Below are 16,592 nucleotides of genomic sequence, written 5' to 3' on the forward strand. Positions count from 1 at the left end.
TGAAGAGGTGATTTTTTTCATTTCCAAGGTGATCAATTTCTCCCTTTTCCCCTCATTTCAATAAAGCAAACATTTTACATGCCCTTCGAGGCACACCCTGACCCCACCTCTGCTACCCACATCCTTGCCCCTGACAAGAAAACTTAGAACACTTTTTATTTCTTCTTTTCTGTCACCCCAATCTCAACCCCTATTTTGCTTTTAATTTTAGATTTCCCTTAAACTCATAGCTTTCAGTTTCAAGACTCTAACTGGGTTTTTATTCCACACATTGCAGGCTGCTTATTCATATCAATTATATTTAAAAACTCCCCTCCCCACATTCTTGCCCCATTTGAAGTCACTATTTTTTTCCTCCAGTCTTTTCTAGTGTATATACCTTAGACTGTGTGATGTAAAGGAATCCTCACTGGATTCCTGTACAACAATATTTTCTCCTTATGGTCAATGGCATGGTCATTGGCTACAGGATTCCTGAGTTGCAGTCTTCCTTTTTTGTTTTTTTTTTGTTTGTTTGTTTGTTTGTTTGTGTTTGAGACGGAGCCTTGCTCTGTTGCCCAGGCAATCTCGGCTCACTGCAAGCTCTGCCTCCTGGATTCACGCCATTCTCCTGCCTCAGCCTCCCAAGTAGCTGGGACTACAGGTGCCCGCCACCACACCCGGCTAATTGTTTTTTTTTTTTTTAGTACAGACAGGGTTTCACCATGTTAGCCAGGATGGTCTCGATCTCCCGACCTTGTGATCTGCCCAGCTTGGCCTCCCAAAGCGCGGGGGTTACAGGCGTGAGCCACCAGGACCAACCACAGTCTTCTTTAATAATCTATAGTTTTTTTTATTATTATTATACTTTAGGTTCTGGGATACATGTGCAGAGTATGCAGGTTTGTTACATAGGTATACATGTGTCATGGTGGTTTGCTGCACCCATCAACACATCATCTACATTAGGTATTTCTCCTAATGCTATCCCTCCCCCTGCTCCCCACCCCCGACAGGCCTCGGTGTGAGATGTTCCCCTCCCTGTGGCCATATGGTCTCATTGTTCAGCTCCCACTTATGAGTGAGAACATGCAGTGTTTGGTTTTCTGTTCCTGTGTTAGTTTGCTGAGAATGATGGTTTCCAGCTTCATCCATGTCCCTACAAAGGACATGAACTATTTCTTCAGGAACTCTTGTAAGGCAGGCCTGGTGGTGACAAAATCCCTCAGCATTTGCTTGTCTGGAAAATATTTTATTTCTCCTTCGCTTATGAAATTTAGTTTGGCTGGATATGAAATTCTGGGTTGAAAATTCTTTTAAGAATGTTGAATATTGGCCCCCACTCTCTGCTGGCTTGTAGGGTTTCTGCAGAGAGATCCGCCTTTAGTCTGATGGGCTTCCCTTTGTGGGTAACCTGACCTTTCTCTCTGGCTGCCCTTAACATTTTTTCCTTCATTTCAACCTTGGTGAATCTGACGATTATATGTCTTGGGGTTGTTCTTCTTGAGGAGTATCTTTGTGGCGTTCTCTGTATTTCCTGAATTTGAATGTTGGCCTGTCTTGCTAGGTAGGGGAAGTTCTCCTGGATAATACCTGAAGTGTGTTTTCCAACTTGGTTCCATTCTCCCGGTCACTTTCAGGTACACCAATCAAATGTAGATTTGGTCTTTTCACATAGTCCCATATTTTTTGGAGGCTTTGTTTCTTCCTTTGCATTCTTTTTTCTCTAGTCTTTTCTTCACACTTTATTTCATTAAGTTGATCTTCAATCTCTGATATCCTTTATTTCGCTTGATTGATTCAGCTATTGATACTTGTTTCTACTTCCCAAAGTTCTTGTGCTGTGTTTTTCATCTCCATCAGGTCATTTATGTTATTCTCTAAACTGGTCATTCTAGTTAGCAGTTCCTGTAACCTTTTATCAAGCTTCTTAGCTTCCCTGCACTGGGTTAGAACATGCTCCTTTAGCTCGGATGAGTTTGTTTTTACCTACCTTCTGAAGCCTCCTTCTGTCAATTCGTCACACTCATTCTCTGCCCAGTTTTGTTCCCTTGCTGGCAAGGAGTCATGATCCTTTGGAGGAGAAGAGGCATTCTGGTTTTTGGAATTTTCAGCCTTTTTGCACTGGTTTTTCCTCATCTTTGTGGATTTATCTACCTTTGGTCTTTGATGTTGGTGACCTTCGAATGGGGTTTTTGCATGGTCATCTTTTTTGTTGATGTTGATATTATTGTTTTCTATTTGTTAGTTTTCCTTCTAATAGTCAGGCCCCTCTTCTGCAGGTCTGCTGGAGTTTGCTGGAGGTCCACTCCAGACCCTTTTTGCGCTGGTATCACCAGCAGAGGCTGCAGAACAGCAAAGATTGCTGACTGCTCCTTTCTCTGGAAGCTTCCTCCCAGAGGGGCACCTGCCAGATGCCAGCTGGAGCTCTCCTGTATGAGGTGTCTGTCAACCCCTGCTGGGAGGTGTCTCCCCATCAGGAGGCACGGGGGTCAGGGACCCACTTAGGAGGCAGCCTGACCCTTAGCAGAGCTCGAGCACTGTGCTGGGAGATCTGCTGCTCTCTTCAGAGCCGGCATAGAGGAACATTTAAGTCTGCCGAAGCTGCACCCACAGCTGTCCCTTCCCCCAGGTGCTCTGTCCCAGGGAGATGGGAGTTTTATCTATAAGCCCCTGAATGGGGCTGCTGCCTTTCTTTCAGAGATGCCCTCCCCAGAGAGGAGAAATCTAGAGAGATAGTCTGGCTACAGTGATGTTGTGACACTGTGGTGGGCTCTGCCCAGTCCAAACTTCCCAGTGGCTTGGTTTACACTGTGAGGGGAGAACAGCCTACTCAAGCCTCAGTAATAGCAGATGCCCGCCCGCCCCCCCCCCCACCATTCAAGCTCATTGGTGTCCCAGGTGCCACTGGGGTATGAAAAAAACTCCTGCAACTAGCTCAGTGTCTGCTCAAATGGCTACCCAGTTTTGTGCTTGAAACCCAGGGCGCTGGTGGTGTAGGCACCCAAGGAAATCTCCTGCTCTGCAGATTGCGAAGACCGTGAGAAAACCATGGTATCTGGGCCGAATAGCACTGTCCCTCATGGCTTCCCTTGATTAGGCGAGGGAGTTCCCCGACTCTTTGTGCTTCCCAGGTGAGGCAATGCCCCATCCTGCTTCTGCTCGCCCTCCATGGGCTGCATCCACTGCCTAACCCATCCCATTGACATGAACCAGTTACTTCAGTTGGAAATGCAGAAATCACCCACCTTCTGCATTGGTCTTGCTGGGAGCCACAGACCAGAGCTGTTCCTATTCCACCATCTTGCCCAGGAATCAAGGAAATCTTATGACTATTTTATTACCCTTGAAATATGATATAGCCAAATATTGATATGATATTTTGATATGATCAACATCTTTCAGATTAGACACCAAGTGCCTATATAATGTTATCACAACTCATATTCAAATATAAACTTTTCACAGATATATATAACAATTATAGACATTTATTTATTTATTTGAGACAAGGTCTCACTCTATCACCCAGGGTGGAGTGCAGTGGGGTGATCATGGCTCACTGTAGATTTGACCTCTTGGGCTCAAGAGATTCTTTTGCCTCAGCCTCCTGAGTAGCTGGGAATACAGGTGCATGCCACTATGCCTGGCTAATTTTTCATTTTTAGTAGAGATGAGGTCTCACTATTTTGCCCAGACTGGTCTTAAACTCCTGGGCTCAGGTGATCCTTCTGCCTCAGCCTCCTGAAGTGCTGGGATGACAGGCAAGAGCCTCTGTGTATGGCCAGTAATGGAATTTTAGACCAAGAATTATTACAAACTTTAGAGAATATGTAAACTCTGAATGACAGATAGGTTTCATCCTTAATGCCAACTCTGATTGATAAGATGTAATTATACGAGTTACAGTGAGGATTTTTGGCTGCATCCAACTCACCTGGGAAGAACACTGCACTCAATTAGCAATGCTGGGACGTGACAGGAATGGGAATTTCCACAATTATGCAAGAAATTTAACACAGTTCCTTTAAAACAAAAACAGTGAGGCACAAAGAAATTATATTATTTGCATGTTTAGAGTGTGGGATAAATGTGTGCTTAGAGTGTGGGATAAATGTGTGCTTAGAGCGTGGACTGGAGGTGAAACATCTACAGTATTTTGAAAATAGAATGCAATTTGAGAAAATGAAACAGCAAAGTAATTCCTTGGTGAAGTCATTCAAACCTGGGTCTTTTTTATTCTCAGTGTTGGTGGTGCTGTTTATGAGAGGTGGTCAAGCAACTGGCCTTGGAGTCACATTAACCTAGGTTCAAATTTTGGTTCCCATCACATGGGGCCATTTTCCTGAGCTCCTGTTTCGTCATTTGTAAAATTAAATATTGGGTTGATTGATGTATTGTGTGCGAGGTGCTTGGCATAATGCTAAGTAAATACTCAAGTAATATATTCAATAGTAGTAGCAATAGTAGCTGCCTTTTCCCTGCCTAGATCAAAAAACTAAATCAACACATTTTGACCAAATGAAAGACCTCTTGAATCTGCAAATATCTCAAGCTCCCTTTGCTGTAAGCCTTCCCCTCAGGGAAATTGAAGGTGGGAGGTGGGAGGTTCTTTGGAAAATGCTTTGAGAAAAATGATATAAAAATGTAATTTTCTACCATTATCATCACTTTTTTTCTCATTCTGTAGCACCCAGATTCTCTGACTCAGGCTAGACACATGAGTATAACTATTTGCTTATTCAAGGAATCCTTACTTTCTAGATTGCATCCTCAGGTAAAATCATTTTGTGTTTTAATGACTTCATTAAAATCCCCCCACCCCCATTTCTTCAGGAATTGTCACATACTAAAATTCGTGCTCAAAGCATATCTAAGCAAGAAGGTGACTTTCCGAGTTCATGTTCTAATTGATGATACAAACTGCTAATTAAATGCATCTGTGTCCAATCAAAACATATCTAGAATTCAGCAGTGCAGCTGTGTGCCAGACAAACTGCATGGGAGATTTGATTGGTGATGGCATGAGGACATAATTTGTCCTTCGGCCAGTGGTTCCCAAGTCTGGCAGAACCTCAGAATATTCTGGAGGAGCTTTTAAAAATTCATGCAGTATTCTGTCCACCACACCTCCAACATTGGCACCCTAAGAATTTTATTTGTAACCTCCCAAAAAGATTTCTAATGATCAGCCAACATTGCAAATTATAGTTCTATATCTAAAGTATTTGGATGGAACAGAAAGAAGGCCTGGCTTGGTTTAGAGTTCTTAAATTCACTTGCCTCTAGATTCTCCCAGTTTTGTCAAAATCTCAGGTTAGTTCTTATTTTCTTATCGCATCTTCTCTGCTATCCTCATATGGGTTTTATAGCCTGCTGAAAACTGCAACTTTTTTCACTTTAACAGAAAAAGCAGGTGAGTCTTTGGCTTTGCTTCAATGTTGCTGGATATGAAGTTTCCATTTATAATAATCTGCTCTTTGGAAACGGCATTTGCTGTGATTCTTTGGGTGATTATGAAAAGGTTGTATTGAGTAACTATAGGCAGTTCGCATGTAGAACAATGGCTAGCTGTTATAAATAATATTGACAATGTGGTGCATTTTAAATAGCATGTATGTTTAAAATGTTAACCTACATTGCTCAATGTTATCCTTAAAGGTTGTGTTTTCTTGTCAAAACTATTTCCATCACGCTCATTCTTAGAGTCTTATCCACCTCTAAAGATAACTGCCCTCAAATTGGCACACTTATTCAAATGATCACATAGAGGCCGTGTTTAAGTAAAATAAAACTTAAATACTATATTCATCATCTCCTTTTAGGTTATGGTTTGATCTTTTAGCCAGTGTCTCTTCTGGTTGTTATTTAGATCGACCTCAAGTCAAGTAGCTACTATATGATGTGCCAAGCCCGTTGCTAATTCTGTTTCTATCACCTCACTTCTTTTTATAGAAGGGTTTGAAGAAGGGATCATGATGCTGCTTTTCTACAGTTGAAGAAACTGAGGCCCACAGAATAGCTGTATGAACCCAGGTCTTCCTAACTATAAAACCCAAGCAAATGGTTATATTTTTTTGTCCTGGGGAATCTATGTAAGGCAAAAACACAACACAATGGTTTACTCTAGGAGGTAAAGAACCAGGATTCATGGAACCAGGTTCTTTAAAATCTAATTTGTAGTAACAACTTTAAAAAGAGTGATCGAGAAATAGCTTTTGAAAAACATTAAAAAGAACTTAGCCGACTCTATTAAAAGGAGAAATAAAGGAAAAGAAACAAATCTCATTTTTAAAATATTTACTAGATCACAACAGAAATAGAAAGAAATAAGACCATGAGGTTAAATCAGAGTTTCAGGTGGGTGACCTAAGTCTTAGCGCTCAAGCATGTGAATAAAGGGCTGGCCCAGATCCAAAAGGCAAACAGCAGACAGACTGGTTTTGTTGACACACAATCGGGTTTGCCTGTTATGTAATAAATTTTCCCTAATGCTAGAACACTTAAGAGATTGAATGAAAGCCTCCATGACTGTTTGAGGTAATTTAATGCCAAAATTTATTCCTTAAAGAAGTTATCAATCAATAGAATATCAAAGACTTGCACAGGTGTGCACAAAGAAAGCTTTTATGTCAACTATTTCTGCATCCTTTTCATTTCATGTCATCAAGTTCTACTTTAAAGCCTCTTTCCAGGAATCAGGACCATAATTTGCATTTGGCATTGGATGTAGATATGTGTGTGTGTGTGTGTGTATGCGCGTGTGTGTATAATATTTTCCCCCTATTTGGAGATAGCAGCCCCCAGGTTTATAGAGCATGAGAAAGGAACCTTGCTGCCTTCTGCACCAGTTTTGAGCAGAGCAAACCCTGCTCTGATATAAATCTTTTTGTTCAAACCTTTTGAAACCATAAAAACGATAACAATAATAAAAGTATGCATGAATAGAAACATGCAAGGTAGAAAAATGATGCAAACTCAATACAGTAAAATACATTTAAACTCAATACTAAAAAACAGTTTGCATTTCTTTTTATATTTTTGATAATAGGAGCTCTATGAACAAACATTCATCCTGATTTTTACTAAAAATTTCATTATTTGATGCCAAATATATTGTGTTCACATGAGTCCTCGATAGTCATATGTATAAGGAAAGTCATTGAAATGTGAGGGACGCATAGAATAAATATTTTGCAAACACAATTTAAGGTTGTAAGACCAAAAAGGAAGTCAGAATTTCACTTTGCTCTTTGCACCAAGACCTTTGCATTTAGAAAAATAATTCAAGGTTCAGTTGAAGAAACAATATCATTTGATTTCTGCTGGTAGTTCACCTTCATTATTTTGCTACCAATAAAAACTGGCTTCTTAATGCTTCAGGCTAGAGTTTTCCTATCTTCCTTCAGTATTCTTCACTTTAAAATAGTCATCTAATTAGTTATTCTATACTGGACCTTGAACAGTAGATCTTTAAACATAATTCCCTTATATTAATATCCCTGAATATTCTCTCTCCTTCCCCTAGCCCCCTTTTACTTCTGGCTGGCTAGCAGAGGATCTCTCTCACTTTACCTGACCCCCACACACCTTTCTCTTTTCCTCCCTCCATGCATTTTTCTCCTCTAAGAGCTGATTTCTGGAGTGAGAGTGTGTGTTGCATCTGTTCTCTACAGGGTATTGATTGTAAAAGCTCCTCATCTATGAAAGTCATTTGGAATCCTCTACTCAACCTAGTGATGGAGGAACTGACTTTACTCCAGAAAGGGGGCAATGTATTGCTGGGAGGGCAAAGGAAGTTGAAAAATGATCGGAACATCTAACTTGCCAGAGTCCCTTTCCTTCTCTTTGCCCTTCTTTCCTTGCATGTATATCACAGATGGCTGGGCTGGTTAATCTTCAGGGTCCTTCTCAGTGGTGCCAATATCGTATGGTGGTTGAAATTGGCTGCTCCTTTTCAAGAGAAGATCAGAGTCACCTCTGTGGGTGGAGGAGGGGAGGTAGACGGCGTTCCCATTTTCCCTATCTGATAAGGAATTGCAATGGGCCTCTGAGAGCTGTCAATCCAAACATTTACACACAGAGCGAAGTCAATAGAAATGCAGCAATCTAAAATTTTTATCAAAAACACTGATTCAGCAGCTAAAAACAAAAAAAAAGGAAAATTTTCCCGAAAGGCATTTCACCTTGAAGTAGTCTCATCTTCAGCTGAGTGTGCCTGTGCTGCTCCCAAGCAGTGTTAAGAGTTCAGATGTAATTTTGCATTTGGCACGAAGCCAGCTATCAAAGCCAAGAGAGAAGTCAGGGTTCAGGCTTCCTTAGGTTTCCCCCACCACCCCCACTGCTGAGTGGTTGAAATTTATTTTATTTTATTTGTTCCCAGGCAGGGAGAGATGATCCAATTTGAGCCCCAGGCAGTCGCCGCGGCTCCTTTGTTGGTTCTGCTGCTTGGCAGAGGCCTGCTATGGCCTGACTGAAATGTGTCAGTGGCAGCAGTTGCTGCCATCCCCCAGCACAGCCCTGCCACTCTCAAGCCACTGAGGGCATCCTGCACAAAATGCTTCCTGACAGAGGGGCCCCAGCCACACAGAGAGATCAAGTGGCAGGGTGCACAGGGGTGAGAGGATTTGCTTAAAGGGGAAACCAAATCTGTCCATCAGCATCTCTTCCTTATTGAGCTGGTAACTGCAGAAATGTCAGAGAGAGGCAGACTTTCAGGAAGCCTACCTTCCCCTGGCAGTGATGTGCTTTTATTGTGCATGCTCGAAGTGATCTAGTGTAAACTTATGCTGAGCCCAACAGCCTAGTGTCATTGTACTACTGGCCGAGCAAAGATTGTGTAATCCATGGCTTTGAAGAGAAAGACTTAAAGGTGATGTAGACTCATAGACTAGGCTTCATACATCCGTGTGACCATGCAGAACAGGCTTTCCAGTTTCTAAGCCTTCCAGCTGCACTAGAGACTGTAAGAAAAAGCTTTGTGCTTTGTTTTTCACAGCCTCAACAATATCCAATTCAGGGAGATTTGGTCTGGGAAGGAGAGAGGAGGAGGAATGAAGAACATCTTAGTCATGTCCTATTTTTTGCCCATCCAGGGTATCTGTCTCAGTCTTCTTCCTGGCATCCTTGCTGGGAAAAATAAAAAGCTTAAATTTGGAAGACAGGAGAGTCAGGAGAAATTCCCAGACACTCAGAGAAATGAGAACAGCATTAACTAAAATTATGATACAGGATAAGTCAGTCTTACCACATTGTAGACTCCCTGTTTTGTGCCTTTGATAGTTTATTTATTCATGTATTCATTGCCCCATTAAATCACCCAATAGATTATTGCTGAGCATCTACTGTAGGCAGAACCAGAGTCTAGAATAGTTAACAAGAAACAACTAAGGTGCTGTCTTCCTAGAAGCTCTCTTATAAACAAATAAGCAAAATACAGATTGCAGGAAGTGCTAAGGAGAAGTAAATTGGCTTCTATGGTAATTGGAGACAATAGGGGAAAGTGATGCTGTTTAGCGTTGGGAGGATAGAGAAGGCTCCTGTGAGGACAATAGGGACTGAAAGAAGACAATGAGCTACCATGGGAAGGGGAGGGAAAGGGGAAGAACATTCCAGGGTCCTGGATATTGCATCTTTCTGAGATGCCCAGGGACTCAGTGCTTCGCCTGCTGTTCTCCTCCCATCCTCATCCAAGACCTCAGGTATCCAACTTGGTCTCCGTTACTTTATAACTATGTTATATTGAGCAAGTTTCTTCACCCCTCTCGTGCTCTTTCTTTGTCTGAAAAATGGGGATTATAGAAGGTATAGGCTGCATATTGATGATTATTTTAATATAAAAATTTTTTAAATTCTAGCACAGTGCCTGGCACTTTGGAGGCACTTGACGAAGCTTAGTTCCCGTTCTCACTAAATTTCCTCCATCACACCTTTTTCAGATGCCTAAGTAAATTATAAGTGGCAACTCTTCCTAGAGATAGTAACATTTTAGGAGGGGCCAAATGGTGCAGCGTCAGTCCCTGTAAAGGAAAGGTTGTGGTTGGGGGTGGGGTGGTAATGGAGGAGTTTCTTGGGCTCTTGAATCAAGACTTGTCGACAGCTGTCTACAATTTCTATTAAGCCCTGGAAGCTGAAAATCCTGGTTTTCAGCCCTGTAATTCTCAGTCTTTGGGGTAGGTAAGGTCAAGGTGGCCCATGCTTGCTTGAGAAAAGGCTGAGGTTGAAGAAGAGTTATTATAAATGAACACACACAAGCACATGCAAATACACAATAGGTAAAATGGAAACATCCCAAAAGTGCAGTTAGCTTCACCATCTTCACGTATCACTCTGCCCCTCCTAAAAGTGTTCACACTGTCCCATTGCTGTACTCAGCTGGCTGTCAACCAAGGTGTTAGCTGATAACAGATTCTTACTGATGGTTTCCCCTGTAAGGTTTTACACCTGTCATGAAACTTGTTTAAAACTCACTTTGCACACCTTATTTAAATGTTATCGTGTGAAAGAATCTCTCCTGGGAGGAATAGGGATTTGTAGCGGGAAGCGCAGTAGAAAGGAGGCAGCCTGTGAGCACAAGTTGTCCTAAGAGGTGGAAAATGGGGATGATTGACTCTTTCTTAGAAGGTGGACAGTCTCTTTATTCTAATTCGAGATTCTTGGGTGTGAGACTGCATTCCCTCCCTCCAGAGATGCAGTTATCTGCCATTCTCACCTCCCTTCTTTCGAGATAGAGAAGAAATGGGTGTAAGTGATGCATGTGGATTTTTTAGTGAAATTCTGACATCAGCGGAGATTGACTTCGTTCTTAACATTGAGATTTGATTTCATAGACTTCGCCACTCGGAGTACTATTGGAAATTCAATGACCTTCCCAAGACTGCCACATATTCTTGTGGAGTTTTCATTTCTACAAGTCTCCTGGCTCCATATTTCTAACTTGTTGGTATTTCCTTATTCTTGCCTAGTTTCTCTGTGATTATTCCCTTGTTTTCTTCTATTATCAATCCAAATATTGACCACAAATGCTTTTTTATTCTATTTTTGTCCCTGCAATCCCACTCAAAAGAAACAATTTGTGGTAAGGATTTTCCTGGTCCCCGTATTAGAAGGAGTCATATTTGAAATCTTTTTTTTTTTTAATTGTTATTTAGTTTTTATTTCATAATCATAAACTTAACTCTGCAATCCAGCTAGGCATGGGAGAGAACAAGGAAAACATGGAACCCAAAGGGAACTGCAGCGAGAGCACAAAGATTCTAGGATACTGCGAGCAAATGGGGTGGAGGGGTGCTCTCCTGAGCTACAGAAGGAATGGTCTGGTGGTTAAGATAAAACACAAGTCAAACTTATTCGAGTTGTCCACAGTCAGCAATGGTGATCTTCTTGCTGGTCTTGCCATTCCTGGACCCAAAGTGCTCCATGGCCTCCACAATATTCATGCCTTCTTTCACTTTGCCAAAGACCACATGCTTGCCATCCAACCACTCAGTCTTGGCAGTGCAGATGAAAAACTGGGAACCATTTGTGTTGGGTCCAGCATTTGCCATGGACAAGATGCCAGGACCTGTATGCTTTAGGATGAAGTTCTCATCTTCAAATTTCTCCCCATAGATGGACTTGCCACCAGTGCCATTATGGCGTGTGAAGTCACCACCCTGACACATAAACCCTGGAATAATTCTGTGAAAGCAGGAACCCTTATAACCAAATCCTTTCTCTCCAGTGCTCAGAGCACGAAAATTTTCTGCTGTCTTTGGAACCTTGTCTGCAAACAGCTCGAAGGAGACGCGGCCCAAGGGCTCGCCGTCGACGGCAATGTCGAAGAACACGGTAGGGTTGACCATGGCTAGTACTACAAGAATTTCCTCGGCGGCAGCGTCTGCAAAGCCTGAAATCTTAATATTTAATACTGTTCTTCATAAAGATCCCCTCCGTCATTTCCACTAACATGGGCTTCAACTTCCCTCTTGATCCCATGAGCCAATTTGAATACTCTACGTACACATATCAGCAATTTCTGCTGTGCCCGTGTAATTCCTCTTTCAACTCAGAACACCTTTGAATGGACAACAATCATAAACCAGAGCTGTCCCAGGGAAACTGGGATGTACTGTCACTCAAATAGCACAAACATAGCTAAGCAACCAGCTTAACATCTGATTTTTGCTGCTGCTTCTCCTTAGTTTTTACTGATGTGCTCTAGCTCTGATTCAGTTTCAGTTCTGTTCTTAACTCTAAGCTCTGTCTTCTGTTAATGATTTATGTTATTGTCTTTTTCAGGACCCTCTGACACTCAACTCTTGACCCCTCTCAAGGACCTTGACTTGCACTGCTGATATCCTCAATTCAGGCTCCCTTTAGAGTACTAGCCAACCTCTAGCATAATCACAAGACCTAACATCTAGCCCCTGGGTAGGGATAGTAAGGCAGAGGGTAAGGACTGAGGAGGAATACCATGTAAAGTTGGCCTTTGCTGAGATTCACGTTTTCAAAATGCAAGCACTTCAAACAGCATGTTTCTTTTTCCTCTTGTTAGCTCAACCTTTTCAATGAACCAAAAAAAAAAAGCTGCACAGAGTTTCTGATTGGTTTTATAATGAGATCATTATCCTAGCTTGAGCATGTTATAGAAGTCACTTTCCAGGCCATAAACTGCAGTGTAGAATTGAAGGTCTTGAAAGAACACACCTGAACAGTGGTCAGCTTCCTGATGATTGACTCTAGTCTTCTCACCTCTTTGGCAGCAGGTGCTGTGAGGTTACTGTTACAGGAAAAGCACTGCAATCTGTAAGCTCAGCTCTTTGGTCCATTTCGAGAGATGTGAAAAAAGAAAACAACAACAAACATTTGAGTTATTATTTTCCCCCAAACAGGGACTCTATGGTAATTTCATTATTGATAATTGCAAAGGAAAAAGCACTCAAATGAAAGAAATTAATGTCCAATTTGCCTTTCAGTGGCCCGCAGCATATATGATAACCATTGCAATCGAATAAAAGGATGATTTTTAAAGAGAAAAAAAAGCCTCGATTAAATTCATTCTTCCCTCACCCCAGTATGTGTATTCTTACATTTTCCTGGATGTTACCAAATTTGCAAAGTACATTTTTAAAAAAATCTTTGTATTTTTTGCTAATCATAAAGCTAAATTCTTATTATAGTCGGTAGCACGTGTTGGTTAATAGCTCAGGTAATGAAGCCAAACCAGCTGGATTCACATATCTGCTGTGCCATCTACTAGCTTAGCAAGCTTCCTAACCTCTCTATCCCCCCATTTTTAAAAAGACTATAAAATAAGAGTGATAAAAGTACTTACCTCTTCCCATTATTATGAACACTAAATTAGTTAACACATGTAAAGTTCTTAGAATAATGCATGATGAGAATTCAGTAAATGTTGGCTACAAATACAATTGGAGGAAACTGAAAATACAAAGAGAGATAAAACTGAAAACACATAAACAAACAAATCACCTATCAACCTAGAGTTCCATGCACTTGACATTTGGAATGTTTTCATTGTGAGAATTGTGTATTGGTAGGTTTTTGTGTATATTCATGTTTGCATTTGTGTATCTGTATCATACTGTAAATGTGGCTGTGTATCTTTTTTCTTTTTTGAGACAGAGTCTCGCTCTTTAGCCCAGGCTGGAGTGCAGTGACTGGATCTCAGCTCACTGCAAGCTCCGCCTCCCGGGTTCACGCCATTCTCCTGCCTCAGCCTCCCGAGTAGCTGGGACTACAGGCACCTGCCACCTCGCCTGGCTAGTTTTTTGTATTTTTTTGTAGTAGAGATGGAGTTTCACCAGGTTAGCCAGGATGGTCTCGATCTCCTGACCTCGTGATCCGCCCGCCTCGGCCTCCCAAAGTGCTGGGATTACAGACTTGAGCCACTGCGCCCGGCCTATCTTTTCTTTAAGCATTACTGTTGAACAGTTTGCATGCAATTAGAATTATTTTTATACTTTTCGGGGGCTGCATACAATTGTAAAATAAGACATTTTTGCAAATTATTTATTCTGTGGCATTTAGTTCATAAAATAAGTAAGGCACTAAGCCTTATGCTGAGATAATAAAAGAGATGCAGAAATTTTATAGAGTAACTCTTTTTTTATGTTTATCTGTACGCTGAAGAATCCAGAAGTTATACTTGTTTGTTTCCTCTGGTGCTAAGCAAGGGTGATATGCGAGATTTATATCTGGGAGTTTAGGCCAGGATGGTTGAGGCAGTGGGGAGGAGAGAGAGACATAGTTTGGGAAGGTGGACGTAATATACATCTCATAATAGTGTTATAAGGATAAAATTAAATAAGACTGGGCATGTAATGTGCTTAGCATAAAAAGTGTTTAATAAACTTTAATTAGTATTGTTGTTATTAATACTTTTTACTTATTACTTTACAAAGTATATTTTAAGTGCTTCCAAATTAATAGGCAGAAATACATTTAAACATTTGGGTTTACGTCATTCTGAATCAGTTAGCTTTCCTAATAAGAGAGAGAGGGAGAGCATCAACGAATGACATTTCCTGATAATTACATTTCCTCACATTAATAAATATTTGAATCACTCTCATTTTGTGTCCACCACTTGCAGATGTGAGAGGGAAGGGGATTGGCCATAGGATGCCATCCAAAGGGAAGAGCAGACTCTGAGTCCTGGGGTGGGCTGTGCTTGGGTAACCAGCTCTGGCCCTGATGGGCAAAGCTTCATTTCCCTTCTCTCTCTTTTCTATTGTTCATTTAAGTGCCACCCTGGCTTTCTCATCTAACTCCCTATTAAGTCCTCTCCTCATGGTTGGGTAAGAATGAACCAGAAATGGATTTGCTAAATATTCAATTACCCACATTATCTTGCTCTGTTGCTATCAAACGAAGCTGAACTAGCTCAGCTCTCAGACAGTGTGTACCAAGATAGCAAGTCCTGTTTTACATAGCTCTCTAGGACTTCCATGATTGCCATCTGTATGAAAAGTCCATCACAGAGCACATCGCCTATGTTGAATGTGAATGCTACACTGACCTTGTTTTCCTAATTTGTAGCATACCCTATGTGCCTGAGGGATAGAGGTGAGTCCAGAAAAGGCTAAATCACAGAATTATTTGCAGTATGCCTTATCTTCAAGTGAAGTGTATGTAAAATACAGTTTTAACTTCAAACTCACTGGAGACAAAGGAGGGAAAAAAACCTCAGACTCTTTTTTTCTTCCCTTTCTTTATTTGTTCCCACATCTTCTTTCTTGTAACAAATATATGTGGTATCATGCATGGTACTCAAACGGGAGAGGAAGAAGGGAAAGGAGGGAGACATGGAGAGAGGGAGGAAGGAGGATGGGAGGGAGGAAGGGAAGAAAGATCTTATTTTGATCCATTCTGGAGAGAGCCGTGGTGATGGGAATGAAGCATCTTAGTTTGAGGCACAGAGAATGTTTTGCAGGCTGACCATTATGACAAAACATCTTAACATATTACTCAAAGGGTATTATCTTCCAGATTGTGCCTACCTTGGTGACAGAACAAGACTACTGCCTCTGCTAGATGCCATCACTGGACTTTCTATGCTGTTTGTGGTCACAATCAGAGAAAAGTGCTGCCCATCTCTGATCCAATTCAACTCTTCAGCTGTTAAAGCTATAAAATTAAAGCCTGTGGGGACTTTATGAAAAATACAAAACAAAAAATGCAGCATATCATTTTCCCCAAAGGCGTACACGACTGTGTACTTATATGCTACAGTGAATGCATACACACATGCACACACGCATGCATGCAAACATCTCCTTACACTCATGAAATTCAGTAGGAAAAACCACTGCTGCCAAGTGTCCACTTGTTGGTCAGCAAAGGTGCAGTGACAGACACAAAAAAAGAGCCGTTCTAAGTAAGAGTAAAGAGGAAATCAACAGAGAGATGTGATAAAATTGGGGTCTAGCCATATTCCAACAAAAAAATCACCCCAGAAATGTGCTCTTTTATATAGTCCCTCAGTGCTATTGATTTGGTTCATGTCACATAGAACATACTTCTGGTAATGCTGCCAGGATCCCTCCCACTCAACGTCTGCCCCCTCTTACTACAGACCGGGGATCTCAAGAGGAAGAGGATAGGGTAGGAGGGGTTTTTCAAAATATGCATGTCTGCTTCTAAACTAAAGGTATAAATTGCTGAACTCATCACCATAGTAAATTATTCATCATCTTATTTTCAAATTAAAAAGCTTTCTTTCCTTTTTCCCATATGTGCAGATGTGAATAGCTTTGTGTTACAATACATGAGTTCTAGTTGTAAAAACATTCTTTTAAGAAATGATTTCTTAGCTGATTTGATAATTATGTTATTTGGACCGTAAATAAAAAGCCTGGTTTTAAATATTGAGTTTTAAAATGCAAATGATATTTTACTTTAATCTAATTACTTCTTTAATAGTTTTATTTCAGATTTTAGGTAATTGACAATGTATTGGTGTAATTATGTATTTATTTAGTTACAGTTCATTTCCAAGGTGTCATTCCTGAGGAAAATGTGTCAAATAACAACTGACAGAGACAGTATGATACATCTATCTGCCTATTCATTTTTCTACCTCTGTCACATATGTTTGTACACACACATAC

At 41.0% G+C, this 16,592-nt stretch overlaps 2 protein-coding genes across 5 annotated transcripts in view; one reads left to right on the forward strand and one right to left on the reverse strand.

The window, feature by feature from the left end:
* Positions 1 to 16,592, forward strand: part of LRRC4C (leucine rich repeat containing 4C) — a 1,344,784-nt gene that overhangs the window by 1,259,001 nt on the left and 69,191 nt on the right. The gene's annotated exons all lie outside the window — the stretch shown is intronic.
* On the reverse strand, positions 11,325 to 11,859 carry LOC104672776 (peptidyl-prolyl cis-trans isomerase A). Its single transcript, XM_010376635.2, has one exon. The coding sequence runs from the start codon at positions 11,820 to 11,822 to the stop codon at positions 11,325 to 11,327; it is 498 nt and encodes a 165-aa protein (XP_010374937.2). The 5' UTR covers positions 11,823 to 11,859.

The sequence above is a fragment of the Rhinopithecus roxellana genome, chromosome 15, assembly GCF_007565055.1.
Source record: "Rhinopithecus roxellana isolate Shanxi Qingling chromosome 15, ASM756505v1, whole genome shotgun sequence".
NCBI lineage: Eukaryota > Metazoa > Chordata > Mammalia > Primates > Cercopithecidae > Rhinopithecus > Rhinopithecus roxellana.